The 25,770-nt window shown below is 42.7% G+C and overlaps 1 protein-coding gene across 2 annotated transcripts in view; it reads left to right on the forward strand.

Moving 5' to 3' along the window:
- The window catches only part of CHD1L (chromodomain helicase DNA binding protein 1 like), a 251,044-nt gene that overhangs the window by 176,127 nt on the left and 49,147 nt on the right, over positions 1-25,770 (forward strand). For both annotated transcript variants that reach the window (XM_085623001.1, XM_085623002.1), the window contains exons 21-22: positions 19,325-19,439; positions 24,959-25,067. In XM_085623001.1, the coding sequence (XP_085479127.1) occupies positions 19,325-19,439; positions 24,959-25,067 (224 nt within the window). The remainder of the gene's footprint in view (positions 1-19,324; positions 19,440-24,958; positions 25,068-25,770) is intronic.

Below are 25,770 nucleotides of genomic sequence, written 5' to 3' on the forward strand. Positions count from 1 at the left end.
GGGAATATTCAAGCATGTGAATCTATGAAAGACACCAATACTGGAGAACCACCTGTTTACAGGTAAGTAACAATTGTTCTTAATACCTAATATCTGAAAGAGACACGTTGATGATAGATTCCCTACCTTAGAATATCCCCAGGCATCAGATTGGATCCGGAAAGTTTTCGTCAGCAGTACCCCTGCGCATCGGAAGTTGGCGTTGTGTGGCTCTGCGTCCGTCGCTGGCGTCGTAAGCGCCAAGATGACGTCACACAGACACTACTTAGGCGCCACCCATGCGCGCTGACGTCAGTTCTTTTGGTGGCCGACCCCCATGGCGTCTGTCTCTACTGTCTGGAGTGCGACCATGACTCCCGGTCATGTTCCGACTGTCTGGCCATGGCTCCAAAAGCCTTGCGGGAGCGGTCCCGTAAGCTACTGGAGGCCCGGCAGTCGTCTCTGCGCCGTTCGAGGTCCAGGAGTCGCTCGAGGAATCGCTCGTGGAGCCATCTTCATCGCTCCCTGGGGTCCGAGTCGTCCCACTCGGATTTGGGTAAGAGACGTCATAGGAAGAAGTCGAAGAAGCGTTTCCGCTCTCCGAGGTCCCCTCGTCGGTCTCCGCACGCGGACGAGGGGGTCGGGGGTACCACACCCGCGGCTCCTTTGGAGCCTGCGAGTCCTGCGGCCTACCCACCTTACCGTTGGCAACTCCTGCCCAGGTGCAAGATTTTCTTGCAGCCATGGACCGCCTCTTTAGGCCTCGGGCTCCCGCCGGCATGCCTTCGGGCCCCGCGGTCCCAGTTGAGGGCCCTCCCTTGCCACCGGCTCTGATCCCGGTGCCGCAGTGGGTGCCATTCGTTCTGCCACCGCCCTTGCCTGGGTTCCCGGACAATTTTGCTCCTGGTTGGGACCCTGCTTGGGACACGGAGCCGGACCGGTGACTACCGGCGCCGTTCCCGGCACGACCATTTGTATCCCCCGGTCCCTCCCCCCACCATCGCAGCCTGTTCCATGGGCAGTGGAGGAGGGGGCTGACTGGGAGGGGTCTGAGGACCCTCTTGCTTGGCAGTGCGGGTCGGAACAGGAATGGACAGATGGGCTAGAGGATGCCGGTGGTCTTGACCTATCCTCTGACCCTGGTTTTCTTTCTCCTCCGGCTATGGCTATGGAGGAGGGCGCCACATACACTATGGTGCTCCGTAGAGCAGCTGAGGCCTTTGACCTGCCTACAGTGACCCTCAAGACTAAGCTCCTCACTGAAGTACTTCAGCCGGCGACAAGCTCTTCGGAGCCCCTGCTTCCGTTCAATGAGGCATTAACCAACGTCTTGATGGGCACCTGGACTAGACCGGCCACGGGGGTTCCCGTGGATAAGAATATGGCCCGTCGCCATCGCTCGGCCCCGGGTGACCCTGCTTTTCTGTCCACCCACCCGACCCCGGAGAGCCTGGTCATCCAGGCCTCCACTTCCCAAAGCGCATAAGGAACCCAAGAAGCTGGAACAGTTCGGCAAGAAACTGTTTTCATCTGCCAGCTTAGGGCTGTGGTCGGTGAACACTGCATGCCTCTTGGGGCCACTATTCCCACGCTGTGTGGGACACGGTTGCGCGGGTGTTGCCTCAGTGTCCGGGGAGGTTTGGACAGTGCTTTCCCAAGCTGTTGCTGAGTGTAAAGATGCGGCGAAGTTCGCCATCAGGTGTGGACTGGACACCGCGGACTCTCTGGGTAGGGCGATTTCCTCAACAGTGGCTCTCCGTCGTCACGCCTGGTTGCGGTCCACTGGTTTTTCAGGGGATGTTCAAAGTTCTCTTATGGACATGCCCTTTGATGGAACTCGCCTGTTTGGCGATAAGGCAGATAGTGCGCTGGAGCGTTTTAAGGACTCAAGGGCTACGGCCAAGTCCTTGGGTCTCTTCACCACGCGCCCAGCCACGTCTGCTTTTCGTTCCTTACGTGGCCATGGAACGGGCGCCCCGACACGTTAGTTCAGCCAGAAGCCTGCGCAGTACCAACCTCAGCACGGCCGCGGACGTGGTGCCCGTCACGGCGGGACAGGGGGCCAGCGTGCGGTCAGTCCACCTCTGCTCCCGCAGCCGCCGCCTCCAAGCCTTCCTAGTCCGAGCCGGTGGCCAGCAGGATTCGCTATCACCTTCCCCACTGGCGCTCCGTTACGTCAGACAGGTGGGTGCTGAAAATCGTCCGAAGGGGCTACTCCCTCCCCTTCGAGACTGCCCCTCCAGCCATGCCACCTCAGTTCCACCGCATGTCGGGGATCTTTTTGCGCTTTTCCAGCAGGAAGTCACGGCCCTCTTGGCCAAGGGGGCCATTGAGTGCGTTCCTGGGCCAGAAGTAGGACATGGTTGCTATTCCCACTACCTTCTGGTCCCCAGAAGGAAAAAGGGGGCCTGCATTCCATCTTGGACCTCAGGAACGTCAACCGCTTCCTCCGGAAGGTGAAGTTCAAGATGTTGATTCTAGCTCAGGTCTTGGCTGCCCTCAACCCTGGATACTGGAAGGTAGCGTTGGAGTTGCAGGACGCTTATTTTCACATCCCCGTCCTACCGGCCCACCGGCGTTACCTGCGGTTCACGGTGGGCCAAGAGCACTTTCAGTTTGCCGTGCTCGCCTTCAGCCTTACCAGTGCCCCTCGGGTGTTCACGGAGGTGATGGCGGCAGTCGCAGCTCATCTGCGCAGATCAGGGGTTTCAGTCTTCCCCTATCTCAATGACTGGTTCTTGAAGGCGAGCTCGCCCTAGGCAGTTGTCTCCCACCTCCAGACTACGGCCGACCTCCTGCATTTGCTGGGGTTCTCCATCAACGTGCCGAAGTCGCACCTGAGTCCCTCTCAGAAGCTCCCCTTCATCGGAGTGTTCTGGATTCGACGCAGTTTCGTGTTTATCCTCCCGAGCAGTGAGTCTGGGATATTCAGGCTATGATTCCAATCTTTCAGCTTCAATCCCGGGTTTCAGTCAGGATGACCCTCCGGCTCCTGGGCCTCATGGCCTCTTGTATCCTGCTAGTGCTGCAGATCGGCACATATAAAATCTCCCTGCTTCCACGGACAGAGTAAATCCACAGTCACACGCACATTCATACATCATACGCTAGGGCCCATCACACTAAATTCACGCTATTACTCTATCCACACTGAATATAGAAGAGAAAACCTAGACCAATCTGCATCTACAACGAGGTCAATGCGACCTGAATGAAATTGCCTTGAGTCATGATTTTAAACATAGGAAATACATTTGGAAAACTCAATAAATGACAAAGAATAAACACCCGACACTGATATTCAAACAATGTTTGTTTATCTAAATTAATTCAAATGAAAGTCAATCATTAGTAAAATCATCATTCTCATAGTTACCTATTCTAGCTTAAAGGGTCAGGACAGGTCTCTCGCTAAAGTCTCTCGAGCTGCCACCCTCAGCATGGGTAACGTCCAAACGCGATGACCACCAGGAAAGAATAAATGGACGAACGAACAACCCTCTCTAGTCTAACATATTTATAGTAAATGTTACAGACATAAGTTACAATCAAATGTTAAATATCCGTTGAGCCACTGAGCAGAGCGAGCAGGAAAGGAAGTCTCTCGGTTACATTTAGAAAACCTCCGCTCAGGAAAAATCACAAAAATAAAAAGACGGAAGAAGGAAACTCGAGTTTGCAAATTTTACTTTCGTAAATGTTCTTCCTTGATAACTTAGCAGAGTCACCGCAGTTCGGACAATGTTCATTGTACTTTTATCCTTGTCCAAGGCCAGCTGGAATCACGCCCGGAGCTGCCATCCTCACGGAAGATTTTCTATCCAGGCAAAAGCTACGGTCATGGGGCTCTCGACCATATTCTGCAAGGCCTCCCATCAAAATTCACTCACTCGAGCGCAGGCTGTAAAAGGCAGCCATCTTGGTTTAGGCCAAAACGGACCATCTTAATTAAAAGAAACACAAAACAACGTTACCACAGCATAATGATTAAACAGTGTTAATTCCCACTAATACCCTTATGTGTATGTAATTATCTAGCCTTCTGCAACACAATAAAGCATTAGTACACGTTATTTTAAAAGCGTTTTGTGCTTTTAACAAATAGCACTTTGCGACATTCATTTAATAAATCCCGCTCAGTATTATTAAGCAACATATATGCATTCCCACGTGTAGTTTTCTCTCATTAGTAGTGTTGGTTAATCCGACTTCGACAAAACAAACTATTAATTAGTGTTTTAAAATTAATCATTTTAATCAAAACATACAGACAAAACTGGAGCTTAAAACACAATAAATTTTCAACAGAAAACTCTGCTCCAGCAATCCCCCCTTTGGTGATATCTTATCACCACAAAAACCACAAAAAAAAAAAAAAACTAAACCCAAAAACAAATTTAAGTCCCAATTTTAAGAGAAATCGGAAATGTCTTTTATAACACAACATTAAACACCAGACTCCCTCACATCATCCCTCTTTGTCTCCAAGTAAACACTCTCTCTTAATTCTTCTAATTCTATTTCTTGTGGATCTCTCTTTGATCTCTTTTGTTTCTTTTCAGCATTTTCTCTAATTAATCTCTTTTTCCCTCCCCTGTTTTTACTACACAAACACCCCAATCTTAGCAACAATAAAGCAACAATTACACATGTCAAAGGAAATAATATTTTACCAATAATGGTACTACCTATCTTAGCAATAAAACTCTTAACAGCAATTATCTTATTAGCTATTTTGGTCCAGATACTTTCAGCTTCCAGTGGTACTAATTCTTCATGCAAATCAGTAATATTTTTGATATAGACCTTCAGGTCTTTGCTTTCGTTAGGAAAGTAAGTGCATCAATGTTGAACTTTCAGCATTCCACAAACTCCACCCTCCTTGGCCAATAAAATATCAAGGGCAAGTCGATTCTGCATAGACATGGCACGTACGGCAATCATCTCCGTATTCACCAAAAGAAATCCTCCAGCGGTACTTGTCGATAAGCGATCCACCACTGTTGACAGTTTCCGAATCCCATATGCATTTAAAGAAATTCCCACTGCTGGAATTAAAGCTCCAAATATATCACCAACTATTTCTGACCAAGTTTCTCTCTTAAAACGTGTTAGTAAATTAATGTGTTCTACATCTTCCATCCTATCTATATGAAAAATCTTTGGAAAGACCAGGCCCACATAACATGTGCCATACCAATGGTCAGGCAACTTGTAATAAGCCTTGTTCCCACAAACATAATACACTCCTGGGAAAACTGGATCTTCTCCACCTTTAAAACCCCATCCTGTTGCAATGAAGTATGTATCATAACACTCACTAGTCCCAACAAAATATGTATCATATTGGGATTTCTTTCTAGTAATACATAGTTTACCCTTCTGTGGTGCATCTAAAGCTAAAGTTGGACTAGCCCCATTCTTCAATTCTTTTCCCATCTCAATGTCCCAAATTGTCTCACTCACTTTATATTTCCCTGCCTTATTATGCATGCTCATTCTCCTTTCCTCTACCATGTTTAGGAAAGCCTTCTCCTCTTCCTTCAAACTGCAAGTTAAATTGTTCTTAAAAATGTAATCTAATGTTAATTCTTCTTTCTCAATAAAAATCTCACCAAAAATGTTAGCTTCTTTAGCTGGATTCAGCTTTTTGTTCATAAGCAATTGCCCAAAAATACTATCTTTGTTAGACATCTCATAATCTATTTTCCCTAACAAATAAAAAACACTACTTAACACACTACATGAAATTCCATACGTAGCTGGTAAATGGTGATAAGTAACACCCTCTGAAACGGATGCAGGTAATTGCATACATACGTAGCAATCCCTAACTTCCATTGTCTTTACGTATTCGTACAACAGCTTTGAAAAAACATTGCTAGAAAAATCATTAATTGACCTATCTCTATGTATGTAAATGTTACTAATTCTAGTTGGAACTACTTTTTGCAAACTCTTCTCTACATTAGTCACATTCTCAGTGTGTATTCCAAATGTACTTATTGTAACTCTAAAAGTAACTAATGAAGCTAGTACACCCCATAATAGCATCAATAATCCAGTACAGCAGCAGCACATCCTACACCATCTTTTCAAGAAGGCACATCTACTTTGATTATTTTCTGTGTTAGCCATTTTACTACTTTGGCAGTGTCTTTTAACTTAGCCTCTTCTACTCCACTACTGAAACACTAGAGCACTAGATTATTTCAAACAGCTAATTTCAGATCTTCCTCTTTTCACTTTTCCAAGTGACTTCTTTAGTTCACTCAATTTGGATTTTCATCACTTTTCACTTCTTCTTCAGCAACATCAAATTGTATCAGATCATCAACACCATCCTGTGCATCTGACTCTTCTCCAATGTCAGTCAAGATTACTTTCAGGATTCCAACAGTTTTCTCCTCAACCACTTTACGTATGGCCCCCTCTGGATTTCCTTGACTTTCTGCCTCTTCACCTTCAGACAGCGCCACATACGTCCATTCCGGTGACCTATACTTCTGGTTAGGTTTTCTGATTCTCTTGATTTCTTCTGGTTCTTTTGTAACCTTTTGTTTTTCACCTTTTGCCTGATTCTGACTTGACACTTCGTTCACTTGTTCAGCTTTTGACGGAACTGTTCGTGTCAGTCTGTACCTCAGCCTCTTTATCCTGTTGTTAGGCCAAAGATCTCCTCTTACAACTCTCTTTGGTCTCACTTCTTTATTATTTCTTTCTCCAATCCAAGTTCTCTTTCTCAGAACTTGACCCTCTGATTTCTCATTCTCACTCTCATCTGATTCTGTCTCAATTGCCTCTTGTTCTTCAACAGTTTTCTTTTGCTCCACAGTCTTTACCACCACTGATTGAGATTTCCCTATTCCTGTCCCTCCTCGGGTCTCCGACACGCAATCTTCTTGCTGTCTACTTGTCCCTTCACCTAACTTAACAGGAATGTTCCCTACACCTCCTCGGGGGTCTTCCGCAATCTGTCCCTCTCTAACTTCTTCTGACCCTGCTTCTTCAGGTGTAATCTCAAGTGGATTCTCAACCTCTTCATCTGATTCAGGTGTAGTCTCTGTGGAATTGCTCTTTTCTCTTCTTTCTCCTCCACTGCTTGTTGGAACTTCAGGCACTCTTACAGAATCCGATCTCTCCTCTGAGACTCCCAATGTTTCTCTTGAAGCCTCTCTTGGAAAGAAAAAATCACCTGACTCTCTTTCTCCTTCAGCTCTTTCAGGATTCTTCCTTTTTCTCACAGGCTCAGTTTCTTCGTCATCACTCGAATCTGACTCGTCAAAATACTCCTTACCAGTGCCATCTTTTGGATTTGGAACTCTGAGTATGACTTGCATGCACCCAGTTTTTCACACCGGCACACTTTACTGCAGTTGTCATAGTCAGAATGACTTGTCTCGGCCTTCCCCACCTTGGAACCAAGCAATTTCTTCTTCTGTGCACCTTAATCCTCACCCAGTCCCCTGGACTCAGATTATGGGCTTGCTTCTTCTCAAGTGTGGTAGCGTCTCCTCCAACCTGGTGAAACACAGAATGAACTGCGTCAGCCAGGCCTTTACAGTAATCCAAAATCATGTCATCAGTTATTGTCATCAACTTGTTGACAGGCACGAAAGCGTGTCTCATCGCACGTCCTATTAAGATTTCGTGCGGACTTAAACCTGTGGTTCTATCTGGAGTAGACCTAATTGTCATCAACACTAGAGGCAAGACATCAGGCCATTTCATTCCAGTGGCTAAACACATCTTACCAATTCGATTTTTTATTGTGCCATTCATCTGCTCCACGACTCCAGAAGCCTCTGGTCTGTATGCACAATGTAGCTTCTGCTGTATGCTCAATGCTTCACAAATCAAACCCATGAGCTCATTATAGAAGTGTCCACCTCTATCAGACTCAATTGTCACTGGGAACCCGTACCTAGGAATCAACTCTCTTAACAGTAACTTTGCAACTGTTATTCCATCATTTCTCATAGTCGGATAAGCTTCCACCCATCTTGAGAACAAACAGACTACCACTAAAACATACCTCAATTTGTTCACTTGAGGCATTTCAATGAAATCTATTTGCATTCTGGTAAAAGGACCTCCTTCTCTGCCTATTGTTCCTAGACTCACCACTGTCTTTTTCCCAGTATTGAACTGTTGACAAATCAAACATCTCTGACAGATGCTCTCTGCAATCAGCCTGAACTTTGCATTGTACCAAGTCTGTTTAAAAGACCTGATCATCACATCCCTTCCCAAATGTCCCTGGCCATGATACATTCTTGCCATTGTCGACAGCATAGAGTTTGGCATGACTGGTCTACCATCTCTATAGATCCAGACATGATCAGTCTCCCTTGGGGCACAACCTGCCTTGATCCAATCTCTTATTTCTTCATCTCCTGCCTCATCCTGCAACTGTTTCACTTCATCCCACGTTTCTAGGACATTAGTAAACATCACAGAACAAAAAGACATTTCCCTTTCTCGTGCCCTATTGATCGATTGATTGGTTTTCGCACAATATTGTGCAATGTCATTGGCAAATCTTCATTACCAAGTGTAACAAAATCATCTCCTTGTCCATGAGCAGCACACTTCACAACTGCTAGTTCTTTAGGCAGCTGTATCGCCTCAATCAACTTCCCAATCACTTCAGCATTCTTTATTGGAGTCCCACTCGACGTCAAGAAACCTCTCTACAGCCAAAGCTGACCAAAGTCATGAACGACTCCAAATCCGTACTGACTATCAGTCATCACAGTCACTCTCAGATTCTTCCCAATTTTGCAAGCTTTCGTCAACGCCACCAATTCAGCCACTTGAGCAGATCTCACTCCTTTCAAAGGCGAAGCTTCCATAACTTCTGAAACCTTGCACACTGCATATGCTGCACTCAGCACACCATCATCTGTCCTCAAACATGATCCATCCACAAACAATACATGATCACTCTCAGGCAATGGTAAATCTCTTATATCTGGTCTTGGTTTTGTGCAGTAGTCAAGCACATCCAAACAATCATGATCAACATCATCTCCAACATTCACATTTTCAGCATCAGGTAACAACGTTGCTGGATTCACATTCACGCATCTCTTAAGAGTCACATTTGATGCTCCCAAGATGATTTTCTCATATTTAGTCAGCCGACTATGTGACATGTACTGAGTCCTGCTTCTTGTCAAAAGAATAGCCACATCATGAGGTACGAATACCCTTACAGGATATCCCATTATTATACCCTCACTTTGTTCCAAGCTTCTGCATGTAGCAGCTACTGCTTTCAGACAACCTGGCAAACCCACAGCTACGGGGTCAAGTGTCGATGAGAAGTACGCAATCGGCCTTCTCAGTTGTCCATGCTTCTGAATCAACACTGAAAGTGCACAACCATTTCTCTCACTGCAATACAACTCAAACTCTTTCTCATAGTCTGGCATTCCCAAAGCAGGGGCTTCACACATTCTGCTCTTCAACTCTTCAAATGCTGCCATTTGTTCTCCATCCAGTTCCAATGGGTCTCTCACCTCACTTTTTGTCAGTTTAATCAGTGGCTTTGCTATCAGGGAGAAATTACTTATCCACTGACGACAATAACCCACCATCCCCAGAAACATCCTCACTTCTCTCTGGGTCATTGGGGCTCTCATTCCTCTGATAATTTTGATCCTGTCATCGGTCACCTTTCTCAGACCCTTTTCAATATTGTGTCCAAGATAATGCACCTCTTTCTTGCAAAATTGCAATTTGGCTGGAGATACCTTTAACCCTCCATCTGCCAGATGATTCAGTAAAGCTATGGTATCTACTTCACAAGCTTCACGTGTCTTCGATGCCACAAGTAAGTCATCGATATATTGCACTAGTACTGAGCTTTCAGGCATGATCAAACTTTCCAATGATTTTTTCAATAACTGATTGAATATCGAAGGACTCTCTGTATACCCCTGTGGGATACGACACCATGCTAAAATACGCTGGCCAAACCGAAATGCAAAAATCGGCTGGCTGTCATGATGCAATGGAATTGAAAAGAAAGCATGACACAAATCAATTACCGTGTACCACTCAGCATCATGAGGAATCTGATACAAAATCACTGAAGGATTTGGCACAATGGGACAACATGCCACCACAATTTTGTTAACCTTTCTCAAATCTTGCACAATCCTGAACTTCCCATTAGGTTTCTTCAGCCCCATTATCGGTGAATTACACGGGCTACTCAGCATTTCTCTCAAAACACCCTGTTGAATCATTTTGTCAATTATAGGAGTTATTCCTTCAATTATCTCCGGTGTCAATCTGTATTGTGGGATATTAGGATAAACAATCCCCTCTTTCACTGAAATCTTCACTGGATCTACATTGTTCATTAATCCCACATCTTCACCAGTAAAATCCCAAACTGCCGTTTTCACTGTGTGTCTCAACTCCTGAGGCAAATCATCTGGGTTAAACACTGCATATGTACCAACAATCTCACTCTCTCTATTATCTAGAGTCATCCGGTACAAAACATCCTCATCTGGTGTCTCAAAAGCTATTCCATCCGGAGAACAGAAAATTGTACAATTCATCTTGCACGATAAGTCCCTACCTAGCAAGTTCACTGGACTAGTGTCACAGACAACAAATCTGTGCATGTCTGAAAATTTCCCTATTCTTACCCTTACTGGTTCGGTAAGACGAGTCTTAATCTGTGTATTGGCTACACCAACTACTTGGATTGCTTCGTCCGAGATTGGAAGATTTCTAATATCTGCTGACCTGACAGTTGATCTCGTCGCTCCTGTGTCTACCAAAAAAGTAACACTCTCCCCATTTATTTTCCCATCCACAAATGGTCCTGCCTGGTCTATTTCTAGAGTTGCACCAAGTATGCACTCCTCCTCCTCTCTTCGGCACCGTCAATAGTCCCCTTCAGACTCACTCCCCTCATTCTTCAACCAGTACTGTTGTACCAGATTAGAACGTCTTGGTTTGTTTACCTGCTCATCATTGTAGAATCCCGAATCCTGATTGTACTTTTGGGACCCTCTATTCTGCGGCAAGGGCGGTTTTGGCTCTTGTTTCTGCTGTCTCACAACCTTCTGTTGTTGCTGCTGTTGATTACACCCCTCGTTCTGCACCTGTTGATTTATTCTCATTACTCACTAATGGTGGATTGGTACACTCGGATCTCCAATGCCCCAATTGTCCACAGTTGTGACAAGGGAATTTCTTTTTTGCCTCCTCAAGATTCCCCTTTCCTTTTCCCGCATATCTGGGCCTATTTCCTGGATTATTTGCCTGTTCCACCAACTGTGCTTCTTGTCTTTCAGCAACTTTCACCTGTGCCCACATCGCCTTTTCTTTCAGCTTTCTCTGTTTTGCTTCAATCTCATCACTGAAGTACTTTGCATGTCTCAAGATTTCATCAATCTTTTTACTCTGCCAATCCACTGTATGCTCACGTATTCTCTCACTGATTTCAGGTCTCAAACCATATACAAATCTGTATACAAAATGACTCAAATCCTTATCACCCAGGTGTTCATTTCCACTAAACTGTTTGAAAGCCAGTATCAGCCTTTCGTAAAAAGCATGAACTGATTCTTTTGCTTCCTGATGTGTTCGATCTATCTTAACCCAGTCTGTCTCTTTCGGGGGTACTTTATTTTTCAGGAACACAATTACCTGATCATATTTTCTCATCACCTCTGGGTCTGGTGCTCCTGTTTTCGGATCTCTTGGATACTCCTTGGCAGGCCAATCTACTACTATTTTACACTCAGCCCACAAGTCTGCTGGAACAATTATATCAAACAGACTATTCAAGTCAATCCACAGCACTTTTGACAATTTCACAAACCTATCTACCTGCCTATACCACTCGACGGGCTTTTCTCTCAATCGAGGGAAATCATTCGTAAATGATAGAATATCCTGTCTGATCCATGGGACATGTACATATCCACCTCCAGGAATCTCTCTCATAGGATAAGCATCTACTGTTTTCTCTTTTTCTCTCACAGGGAAAGCTGAATAAGTCCTGTCCACTGAATCTTCCCTTTTCTTGTACCATCTATCCTTCCACTTTTCTACATCACCCCATTTTCGCAGCAATGCAATCATTTCCTTAATCTGTCCTGTTCTGCCAGCACCATTTAAATTCTCTATATCTTTGTCGGTAAAATCCATCCGGTAAGACTTCTGCAAAGTTTCACCTTATCTATATCAACTCCTTGTTCACTTGCAATTGTTCTTAACCTGTCATGTGTATTCTTAGCCCTCCAGGTAATGCTTTTACACATAAATAATAACTCTCCATCATGATGGGTTTTGAGTATATCTGTAGGAATTGTCCCTGCAATAAGCTCCTCTAATTCCATGCGCAACCTGGCTACATCAATTGCTTTTGAATCTTTATCTCTCTTTTGAAGAACCTTCAACCAATCATTCAAATCCTCAGCTGTTATTTCAGTAGACCTTTTCACTGCACCCACTTGTTCTGTCGTCACCCTCTGTGGTTCCAGAATTGTTCCTCCCAAACAACCAGTATTCAATCCTGAATTAGGCTGTACATCTAATCCTCCACTACATGCATCATGTCTCGACTGTCTCAAATTATTTCCTCCTGTTCCCGTTCCTGATTCCTCCAAAGAGCAAGTACCAACCAAACCATTCCCAACATAAGGAACTGTCAAGCTATTTTCACCCATTCTCTGTTTGTCAAAAATAGGCACTACCGGACCAATCGTTACAGGTACCGTAACTGCTTCAAGATTTTTCGTCAGCTCTCGTATTTTCTCAGTCAGCTCAGATGTTGTTCTAGCTAATTCTCTTGTTTTCTCTTCACTGACTCGATTCTCTCTCTCTCGCTCCCTTTCCGTAAAAGAGCTACCACTTTTCAAATCAGGTGTCACAACCTCAGTTTTAATAATCCGCAGAGTATCCCTTACAGGAGTAGCAGCTGACATACTCTCTTCTGGTTCTGGTCTATACGGAGGTGGTCTCTTGTAAATCATGTCACCCAAGACCTCATCCTCATAATCATTAGCTCCATACCTTCTTACTTCTGCATCAGGCACCCTTTCTGTAGCCCTCCTTTCTTCCTTCTCTTCAACTGTCCTCATAGGATATAATCCCTCTGACATACTAGCATCTCGCCATCTCCTCATTCGATCATGATGAGTTTCACGATCATATTTTCTCCCAAAAAAGTACCTATAATTATTTCCACTCCTCTGCTTTTCTCGCTCGTGCACCTCATCTTCCCATTCCACCAATGCCTCGAACTGTGTCGGCCTTGGTCTAGGCTCTAGACACATCATTTTCTCTCGTAAATTTCTCAACACAGCCAGATTAAATGAACCATGTTCCGGGAATGCTTAGACCCCATCTTCCTTAGTATACCTAGCCCAGTTCTCCAACCATATACAGGTATGATATCCATATTTCGCAACCATGAAGGATGCAGGAGTTTTCGTCGGAGGTAGCAATTGACCCTCTCTGGTTATTATGTTCTTATCCTTGTCGAACCACCTTTTTATTTTACCGAACAAGGATTTCTTTTTCTTTTCCTCCGGTTGGTAATACATTTTAACGTTTACCAATATTCTCTAGTCTCTTCCGTACACTTGCGGATCTTTTGTCCAATAACAGCGCGACTCACACCAACGCACCAATCCTGGAGCGTCTACGTCACTCAATACTCCTTCCAATCCCTGCGCGGCTCACACCAACGCACCAATCCTAGCGCAAGCACTGTTTTGATTCACTACCCAATCAGAGCGCGGTCTGTATGACGTCAGCAGTCGCTGCAGTCGCTTCTGCTCCTGTCTCCTGTCACTCGTCTACCCCTCCTTTACAAAGTCTTTTCAGTAGACTTTGTTTCAGATTCTACAAAATCCATTAGTTACAACATATAAACATCTCCATTGTCTGTTTCGCTAACCACAGAATAGTAAAGAAAATTCGCACAAGAATCCCGCTTTTCTCTAGAACAGCGCTTACCTCTGCTCCAATATGGAATTATTTCTTTCGTTGACACAGTAGCACATCTCTCTACTCTGCCCTTCTAACATGCATCCATTAACTGTTTCCTCTAGGACTGCTCCAAAAGTCTTACAATCAATTAAATGCTCATTCATTCATGCACTTTCACACCAGAAAATGTAGCACAACCACAGAATCCTGCCTTTCCCGAGAACAGCGAACAGTCTGTCCCACTACAGAATGATAACACACGTTAACCAAGCAGCGCTTACCTCTGCCCAGTCCTTCAGACAAGCTCAGAGAATATCTATTACTCCTCCCGCGATAAGCTTTAACGGCAAACCTTACGGATCCCTGGGACTTAAGACCAGAGTTTCACAGATAACCTTCGCTACCATACACACTCCTTTTATACCGAAAATATGTCCCTAATAGTAACACACGACGATGTCACTGATTCCGAACCCAGACAATGTGACGCGCAACTTCAATTGTCACACGTTTTTCCTGCATACATACAGGTAATTCCAACAATCCCGTTTTCCCGAGAGCAGCACACACTTCCCTCTGCCCTACTACGGAACTGTCACCAGCTCTCAAGTTCCAGAAGCACTACATAAAACTCAATACGACGACCTCAACATATAGTATTAGTACATATACCAACATCAATCAATAATCAATGAATCAAAAAGCCAATGTACAAGCAATCTAATCTGATCAAGACAATAATCAAACCATCATACTGCTACCAGGAAACTGCTGCAGATCGGCACATATAAAATCTCCTTGCTTCCACGGACAGAGTAAATCCACAGTCACACGCACATTCATACATCATACGCTAGGGCCCATCACACTAAATTCACGCTATTACTCTATCCACACTGAATATAGAAGAGAAAACCTAGACCAATCTGCATCTACAACGAGGTCAATGCGACCTGAATGAAATTGCCTTGAGTCATGATTTTAAACATAGGAAATACATTTGGAAAACTCAATAAATGACAAAGAATAAACACCCGACACTGATATTCAAAGAATGTTTGTTTATCTAAATTAATTCAAATGAAAGTCAATCATTAGTAAAATCATCATTCTCATAGTTACCTATTCTAGCTTAAAGGGTCAGGACAGGTCTCTCGCTAAAGTCTCTCGAGCTGCCACCCTCAGCATGGGTAACGTCCAAACGCGATGACCACCAGGAAAGAATAAATGGACGAACGAACAACCCTCTCTAGTCTAACATATTTATAGTAAATGTTACAGACATAAGTTACAATCAAATGTTAAATATCCGTTGAGCCACGGAGCAGAGCGAGCAGGAAAGGAAGTCTCTCGGTTACATTTAGAAAACCTCCGCTCAGGAAAAATCACAAAAATAAAAAGACGGAAGAAGGAAACTCGAGTTTGCAAATGTTACTTTCGTAAATGTTCTTCCTTGATAACTTAGCAGAGTCACCGCAGTTCGGACAATGTTCATTGTACTTTTATCCTTGTCCAAGGCCAGCTGGAATCACGCCCGGAGCTGCCATCCTCACGGAAGATTTTCTAACCAGGCAAAAGCTACGGTCAGGTGACTCTCGACCATATTCAGCAAGGCCTCCCATCAAAATTCACTCACTCGAGTGCAGGCTGTAAAAGGCAGCCATTTTGGTTTAGGCCAAAACGGACCATCTTAATTAAAAGAAACACAAAACAACGTTACCACAGCATAATGATTAAACAGTGTTAATTCCCACTAATACCCTTATGTGTATGTAATTATCTAGCCTTCTGCAACACAATAAAGCATTAGTACACGTTATTTTAAAAGCGTTTTGTGCTTTTAACAAATAGCACTTTGCGACATTCATTTAATAAATCCCGCTCAGTATTATTAAGCAACATATATGCATTCCCACGTGTAGTTTTCTCTCATTAGTAGTGTTGGTTAATCCGACTTCGACAAAACAAACTATTAATTAGTGTTTTAAAATTAATCATTTTAATCAAAACATACAGACATACTAGTGCAACATTGCAGATGGCATATGCAGACTGCAGTGGGACCTGAAGTTCCAGTGGGCGCAGCATCAGGGCAACCTGTCCGATCACGTCCAGATCTCAGAGGGCACTGCACCCGACTTGCAGTGGTGGCTCACGAATCGCGATTGGGTCCAGGGCAGATCCCAACAGGGGACGGTGCTCCACACGAACCTGCCCAGCCTCCACCTCCATGCGTGGAGATTGAGCGGTGACAGTTGATAGCTTTCGACCTTCCTTCCGAAGTCTGTGACATTATTCTGGCAGCCAGGTGTCCCTCCACTAAGACGGTATACGCCTGCAGGTGGAACAAGTTTGTGGCATGGTGAACAGCAAAGGCTGTGGATCCCCTTGCTGCCCCTCTCTCCGAGGTCCATCTGTTCCTTCTCTCTTTGGCCCAGCAGGGCTCTGCTCTGGGCACTATCAAACGTTGTATCTCGGCCATTTCCGCCTTCCTACGGCTTCCAGATCAGCCTTCTCTTTTTAAGTCTCCAATTGTTAATCGCTTCCTGAAATGCATTATGCACACCTTTCCTTCCGTGCCCTTCCGTGCCCTTCGTAATGCCTCAATGCAACTTATATCTTGTCTTGACTTACCTGATGTGTGCTCCCTTTGAGCCACTTCTTAACTGTCCTTTACATCTTCTCACTCTAAAGATGGTTTTCCTGGTAGCTATCACCTCTGCCAGAATGAGTGAGCTCCAGGCTCTTTCTTCCAAACCTCCTTTTCTCTCTGTTCATCCGGACAAAGCGGTTTTAAGGACTCATCCTTCTTTCTTGCCAAAGGTTGTCACGCCCTTCTACATCGGGCAGACCATCACTTTAGCCACCTTCTTTCCGACTCCGCATCCTCCGAAAGAAGAAAAGAGGCTCCATCGTCTGGACCCAAAACGTGAGCTCTCGTTCTATCTGAAGTGCACACAACAGTTCCGGGTGGCTGACCAACTTTTTGTTGGCTACATGGGCGCCAAGAAAGGTAGGGCCGTGCACAAACAGACCATCTCTCGTGGGTCATTCTCTGCATCAAATCCTGTTACTCGTTGGCTAAGAAGGAGCCTCCTGTGGGGCTGCGTGCCCATTCTACCAGGGCAACGGCAGCCACTACTGCTTTGGGACGCGGCGTTCCCTTGCAGGACATATGTCAGGCAGCTACGTGGACCTCGCTGCACACCTTTACCAAGCACTACTGCCTGGACAGCCAAGTCCGGAGAGACGGCTTCTTTGGCAGTTTGGTTCTCCGGGACTTTCTGGTGTGATTTTGGTTCGCAGACGCACCTCCGGGGTAGGTATTGCTGGGGTATCTATTCTAAGGTAGGGAATCTATCACTAACGTGTCTCTTTCAGATGCACAAGTTACTACTTGTTTAACGATATATATATCTGTAAGGGACATTAGTTAGTGATAGATTCCTTACCACCCCACCTATCCTCCCCGTTCTGCGAACTGATTTCTAAGGTTAAGGTCATCCCTTTCAAGGCCCTAATTTCATGGCACCAGTGGTCAGTTTCTTGCATGGCTCTGCGTTCCTGGTGCGGAAAGTCGTGTACAGAACTGATGTCAGCGCGCATGGGTGGCGCCTAAGTAGTCTCCATGACGTCATCTCGGCTCTTACGACGCCAGCGACGGACGCAGAGCCGCACAACGCCACCTTCCGACGTGCAGGGGTACTGCTGACGAAAACTTTCCGGATCCAGTCTGACGTTTGGGGATATTCTAAGGTAGGGAATCTCACTAACTAATGTGTCTTACAGATATAGCGTTACACAAGTAGTAACTTGTGCGCTGATGTTCTGCCTTCTTCCATACGTCCGAGAATTTGGGACTGCTGAAGCATAAGGCGATAATGTGGTTTCCCTAATATCAAACAGTTTATGTGGTAAGCCATAATTAGAATCCAATGACCGGAAAGCAGGATCAGCACTCGCTAGCTATTGAGATTTTTCTCTTCATTCACTATCATGTACAGGGGAAAGCAAAGTACAACATGCCTTATGACTATTCATTAGACCGGTTATATTGCAATTACTTGAAAATGAGCAATTTGGGATAGTGAAATTACTGCATACATCATATTGAAAATTGCATCCCTGTTCGGAAACCAGTCAGTGTTTAATGTGCAATGTAAATGGTTCGGCTTGAACAGCATTATTACATGACCAAACTTTCTGATCCCACTCAGAGATGGATAGTAACAGCTTTCATAGTTATATAACAAACTATTCATAGAATGTGGGGGGAAAGATACCCCAACAGTAATCCTTTGGCATTGAAGATGATTAACAGTTTAGAAATGCATGGATATAGATATGTTGTCAGAGTCATTTTTTGCATGATTTGGGGACAGTTTGTTTTGGGTTCTGGAGCAATGTAGTCCTTTATAATTTTCCATACTTGTCCTGTAATATATTGCCTCCCGTTTTAGGTTATTTTATAATCTGTCATTTGATATTTCTTTTGAGGTGTTTAGTTTTTTCTTCTTCTTCAATGATTTAGTTTTAATTGTAATTCTAGTTTTTCTTTTTTTTAAACTTATGGATCAATGAACAAGTCAGAGCTGACCGGTCAAAACAGAATTTCACTTTGAACATTTTAAAATTTATTTCACATTTGGAAATCAAATAATTGTACCCGTCATGTATTAAGGATGACTCTTAAATGATTTATTTTGGAAGATTCTTATTCACCTGTAGAGATTTTACTTTTTGGTGCCTTTATGATAACTGGCATTTTATATATTAACTTAACATTATTGTACCACTATGGAAATTGTCATGGTTATTTTTTATATCAATTTTGTTTGTTTCTATATATAAGGGGCTATTTTTGGTTCACATGACCAGAATGCAGATTTTGCTATTTTGTGTGGAATATTTTGCCCTTACCGAGTCATAAAGGTAATTCCTAAAAGGCATAAAGATCAACGAGTTTACTAAATGCCCACCATCTACCCTAAATGCTTTAAGAATAGTTCCCAACAGTTATATTTGGCAAGGAACTTATCTCCCAGCCCACAAGGAATTTATTGAAGTTCAACAGTTTTCCACAACTTGTTGGCCATCCACAAATTGCTACTGAGTTTTTAGGATATTTCTTAGTATATGTAACCTAATGCTAACAGTAGTCTTTGGTATGAGATAGACATAAATGAGAACCTTTGCTGTTCAACCTCTGTCACTGTATAACATTAAAGGTAGTAAGGAAAACTAGTGCATCCTTATGTTTTTTTAGTAATTCAATAAGCTTCAGTATCTGTGCTGCTCTTAGGAAATTCTGCTATGCAATAATCTTCAGTTTTTTGTTTGCTATATATGAAATGCTGTTTTCTATGTTTTTTTCAAGCTGGCCCTAATAGTTGCCCAGCTGAGGGACCGTTCCAATAATGTGTCAGGAATTAAACTGTCTGCATTAGAAGATGGATTAAAGAAGATTTATGTAGCAGCCAAGAAAAGGAATGGTAGGTAAATTTGAATGTTCAAATGAATACTTACACAATAATAAGGTTTATTTTATATCAACATAGATGACATATTTTAATTTCCCTTTGGTTTAGATAGGAATATCAAGTGGTAAAATATTTTGTCAGTTTGGCCTTAGACTAACTAGCTGTGATGTCAATGTCCTCATGTATAGGTGTGAGGGGATGCATTGTTATAATATACAACCCTATGCATGCCAGCCGGTGATTCACTTCTCTATTTTTACTGATTTGGAGATTGCTGCAATTTCTCTGGCTCTTCCAGGAGAAGAAGACATGGTGATTGTAAATTACTGTCACTAATAAGGTTAACATTATTCTTTTACTCTACCATTTTCAAAATTCTCGTTAAAAATTATTAGTAGTGTTGACAGGGTGTTTGATGCGTGGTGACTTTAAACATCTGGTCAACAAACCCATAATCTAATTAACACATGACTCCAGCCAAATTCGACGTCTTTGAACAGGTAGAAGCATTGGTAAGAGCAATACAGCATCATGGCAGCACACTGAATTTGCTTTTGGATCATCAAGAGCAGATGCAATGGAGGTCCTGCCTTTTGTATTCTTTACGATTTCACTCACTTTGTACCAGCTCAGTAATTTGTGTAATAGCCTCTTTTTCATTTCCACTATCCATTATCTTAACCCTAGCCTAATCATTTTCTTATACCTTTTCACTTACACTAACCCAGAGATGGATTTAGGGTTGTAAGGAGCTTTTAGGGCTCAGGGATGGCTGGTGAACAGGGCTAGGGAGGACTTTTTAGTGCTGGGGGATGAGTGGTGTATAGGGGTAATAAGGAGTTTTGTAGGCATGAGCAAAGGATGGTGTTCACTGATAGTAAGGAGGTTTTAGTGTTCAGGTATGGGTGGTGTTCAAGGGGAGTAAGTATTTTGGGCTCAGGGATGCGTGGTGTATAGGGATAGTAAGGTATTTAGGGCACAGGGATTAGTGTTGTAAAGGAACAGTACAAATGTTTATATATGTGTGTGTGTCTGTTAATGTATGTGAATAAATGTGTTAAAATGCTTTTGCAATGAATTGTTGCTGAATGTGTAATAGTGGTAAATATTGTTTGTATGTAAATGTATGCATTGCTGTAGCATGGGAGGTTTCACCTATATGTGTGCCCCACTCCTGATTTACTCCTGGATTTCTGAGAGTAAATGATGCCTACCTGTTGGACCTCTCAGCCTTAGGGTTGTCTTTCCCCAAACCTTTTGTTTTCCTCCTCCATTTCTGCTGATCTTGTTTTTGCTGGCCTTATGACCTGCTAACTAGTGCTAAAGTGCATGATCTCACTCCTTAAAAACATTGTAATATTGGCTTATTCCCAGTTGGCGTATTTAATTTACTTCTAAGCCCCTAGTAAAGTGGTACTACATGTGCCCAGGGCCTGCAAATTAAATGCTACTGGTGGGCCTGCAGCACTGATTGTGCCACCCACTTAAGCAGACCTTTAATAATGTCTCAGACCTGCCATTGCAGCCTGAGTGTGCAGTTTAACTGCCATGTCGACCTGGCAAAAAAAACCTTTTGCCAGGACCAAACCTTCCCTTTTTATACACATAAGGTACCCCTAGGGTAGGCCCTGGATACGCTAGAGGACAGGATGCAGTGTATTTAAAAGATAGGACATGTACATTTAAGTTTAAATGTCCTGGTAGTGAAAAACCCTTAAATTCGTTTTTCACTACTCAAAGGCCTACCTCTCCCCTAGTCTAACATTGGAGATACCTTATTAATTTAACAAGATGCAATTTCCAAATCAGAGCAGGTGATCAGTTCATGTTTGGTGTCTTAGGAATTGTAATAAAAAATCCTAACTTATGGTGGTCTGATTTTAAATTACAATTTTGAAAATTCAGCATTAAGAAAGTTAGCATATTCCTGCCTTAGCCATTTAGTGCATGTACTGTGGTCACATAACTGGGTGTACTTGTTAGTAGAGCTTTGCATTTTCCTTCTAGACAGCCACACCCAATAGGGAGCTTAGGTGTGTCTGGATGGGCCATCACTGGCAGGATGGGAAGGGAGGAGCTGGGCACAGCCTCACTTACACTTGAATAGGCTGTATTCTGCCGGCTGCATACCCCCTGTAGTTAGTCTGGAGCAAGGTCAGGGAAGTCAGGATGCCCGGAACTTTAAAGTGAAATGTCTAGAAGCTTCTACCCCACTTAAAAGGCACATTTGGGTATAAGTACTGGACCATAGACACAACTCTTCAGTACACTTCTGGACCTGTTGGTACTCTGGCAGGAAGAAGGACTGCTGTGCTTTTGAAGAACTGCCACTCTGCTGGACTATTGCCTTGTTGGACTGTTGCCCTGCTGTGTGAATTGCTGCCCTGCTGTGCTGACCTGCTTCTCTCTTGCCTCGGTGGAAAGGACTGGGCCTCCATCTCTTGAACCCACAACCGCAGAGTGACTCCAGTGGCTAGTTGGCTAGCCTCCTGACTTGAGTCTCTGGGACAGAAGGCTCTAACAACCTGTACTCTGCTCTCTGTGAGTCTACCGTGCCAAGTGGTGCGACCCCAGACCTGGATCCTTGGAAATGGGCCTAAGGGGCTCTGCGAGTCTCTGTGGATCCAGTGAAAACGACGCATCTCCTCTGCTGCGTGGCGCAAACCTGAACAGAACCGACACCTCGCCGCAGTGTGTGGATCAGTACCACAGGAAAGACTTGCATCACAGCCTGTCGCTGCATCTGAGCTGCCACTGCGTGACGCATCCTCAGCGAAGGCCATCTCAGTCCTGGTTGATAGCAGCCTCAATGACGGACTCCACATCGCAGCTCATCGGAACCGAAGCATCACCCCAACTGCACGGCAAATCCTCAATGCCGGATTTTGCCTCACAAGCTGTCGTCGACGGGATCCTCGACAACACCGTTAGGACCTCACACCGCAGCCTTGCTGCATGTCAGAACCGACTAAACACTTCAGCTGCGCGGCGCATCTTCGATGTGGATTCTTGCAACGCTGCAACCAGGATTTAAGGTACTCTGTTCAGCGGGCCTATTTGGGTCCCTATAGCCAGAATGCACTCCATCTTAGTCGGCCTGAACTTGTGACTTTGTCCCGGTCCGGCGCAACCAAATATCCACAGTTGTCACATTACTCCTTTTGGCTTTATTTTGACTAATAGCTTTAAAATTGAATATCTCGGGTTCCACTGATTGGATTTTGTTTGGGTCTTGTTTTATTTATTAAAAATCACTCTGTTTTTCTAATTCTGTTGTGGGCTTCTGTTGTGGTGTGTTTTTACTGTGTTACTGTTTGATGTGTTGCACAAATACTTTACACATTGCCTCTGAGTTAAGCCTGACTGCTCTGTGCAAAGTTACCCGAGTGTTGAGAACTGGTTAATTTAGGGTTAGTTCTGGAGAACAATTGTGGTTGCTGCTTCAACCGGTAACCTAATTTCTTACATTACCCATGGAAATAAGCTTTGTGTATATAATCTTAAAACAGGTCCTGGTTGCCAAAATGCCCATAGGTAGCTATTTACATTTTATTCTGAGATGTGTCAGGTGCTGTGCTGCTTTCTGTCCTAATTGATAATCAGGACATAAAAAGTTTTGTGCATATAATCCTGAAACAGGTACCTGATTCTCCAAACTCATTCCTACTTTAAAAAGCTCATCCAAAGGAATTAGTGGAACAACATCTTGCTGGGATGTCATCATCTAAGCAGTTTTGACACTAAAAAAAAGTTTTTCGTAACAAAATAACTCTGACAAAGGAACCATTTGTGCCCTATATATGGGTCAATGAGTTATTTACCCCAGGCTGTTATTGACCTAGTTGTGGTTATGGTAAAGAACAGGGAAACCTATTAAAATTTATGAACATAAAAAATTAACATATTTTATAAGGGAGTAATGTGAAATAATATTTCATTATTTTTAACATTTATATATTTACTTTAAATCTGGAATTAATAAAATACATGTTAAGCTCATTAACCTAATTGTACCCTAAATAATTATTTTTTTTAACGTATTTATTACCTTTAAAAAGAAATATTCCTATAAAATAAATTAGAAAAAGAAATCTAAATACTATTCTCAATTTAATATGTATTAAAATGCATTAAAAGTTACGTTTAGAATTATTTATACCAATTATTATTTAAAAATATATATAAGTGTTATTTTAATTGCAGCATTAGCATTACTTTATTATAATGGTTTATAATTTAATAATTATGTTTTACATTTCATAATATTTCATTTAGTTAAACATTACTTCCTATTGGGTGTTAACATAAAGTCCCCATATCCATTGTTTTCCAACTGAGTGAGTTGCAGTACATTTGAGAGGCGTTGTCTGGTACTTGACTTACTCCAAGGTTGTGCTGGAGTACATGTACGACTGTTTGGGACCTTTTTGGCTGTAGTAACTTTAGAAGTGCAGTTTGAGAATAGCAATGGGCTCGCTCCCTCTTCTGTGGGATGGATGTTACGTTTTTGCATGAACCTCCTCAAACCTCTTTGTATCCCCTCACTAACTACTTTCCAGCTACTCCCCTTGTTGCGCTGACATTAACTACTAAAAAGTAGTTCTATTTTAAAGGAGATCTCTGCATTTGCGGTGTTGATCACTGTATAGAAAAGATAGGTGAGGGGGAGATCTCCTCATATATGTTTGTGAATTGCATTATGTAGCATCTGAGTAGCAGTACCTTAGTACTACTATACGTAGTACAAAATGCATGTGTGAATGGGGCTCATAAATTACTTTATAATTTTGTTCCTAATTAAAACCCGGCTTCCACTTCCAAATAATGTTAGTTCTGGGAAACAATATTTCAAATACTTACTGTAGTCACCCAGTCTCTTCCTTACTAAAAACATTACAGTGAGCAGGCATATTTTCTACAAATCTAGAAAATGTTTAATGGTTCTGTGCCCATGTCTACCAGTACTGATAGATAATTCTTTCTGCAGATGCCACCTCTGACTATCCTCCCTCACACAAATCTGTTGTAACATGTGCTATATGGCTAAAGGTACTATCCACAAAGCTCTCTGCACACCACCCCTTTAATTCTCAAGTGATTGTAACGTTTTTTGTCTATCAAATGTATCTATTTCTTATGATAGCTGTAGCCCTACTTTATTCTTGCTTTTTAATTACTAAATATTTAAGTCCAATATTATCCCTTATGAATGATTTGAGAAACATTGCTTTGTGTTATTGTTCTTTTCTTACTTCTCTTCATGAGTAAAGGGCATGGGTAAGGTTTAGTGTAAGTTCTGCAAATATCACTGAGGTCAAATTTCCACTGTGCATGTAATGATGTAAATGTTAAATAAAATATATGTGAAACATTATTTGATACCTACAAAACATCATAAGAAGTCATAATGCATAAAACAAAATGTGGTGAGTTTTTTGTTCCTTCTTTGCCATTATGTAAATGGTAGTTTGATAAGATTTAGTCATTTGATATATTACTGAATAATATTCACATTTGTTTCCTTATTTCAGCTAGTGTTCATCTTCCACGAATTGGGCATGCAACCAAAGGTTTTAACTGGTATGGGACTGAAAGACTTATTCGAAAATACTTGGTGGCAAAAGGTGTTCCAACTTTTATGTATCCTTTAAGTAAAACGTGTCTATTTTATAACCTTTATTTACAGGCATGGTTATGGGAAGTCAAATTATCCAATGAGTAAACCTGACTAAAAGCTCTTACAACAATTTATAAAACCTTCTATATTGATTGCTTCTTTTAGTTATGTATGTCCACTTGACAGACTATGGAACATAACCAGCATTCTACAGCAGATTGCTGTACCCTGTATAGACAGAACTGATTCATCAAGTGGTATGGGAACTAAAGTGACATTTGTAAATCTTACATTTTAAGAACTATAATAAATATGCTATTCTTTCCTTTTACAATACACTTGAGTAATTTTAATGCATGATGCAAAGAATATAGTGCCATCAGAAAGAAATGTATTGCTACTATATCTTTTAGAATGGAATTGTATTTTTCTCGCACAATGAAAACTATTCGCGCTTACCATTTTCTCTTCCCTTTCCAGATACCGAAGTATTCTCATAATTGCTCTTACATTACAAAGTTCATTCCTCTGGAATTGACATTAGCACACTGGTCCACGAGCACTAGTCTCTCTTAATTGTATCATTTACTTAATCATCAGTTTCACCTGCCATTAGAATCCTATAGCAGCTCTGCCATCACCAGTTTTTTAAATTATTGTTTTACTGCTTTAAAATGTTTTACATAGCAAACAGAATATTAAACAAAAACTAAGAGGAAACAAAAA

This window comes from Triturus cristatus, chromosome 8 (assembly GCF_964204655.1).
Source record: "Triturus cristatus chromosome 8, aTriCri1.1, whole genome shotgun sequence".
Lineage (NCBI taxonomy): Eukaryota > Metazoa > Chordata > Amphibia > Caudata > Salamandridae > Triturus > Triturus cristatus.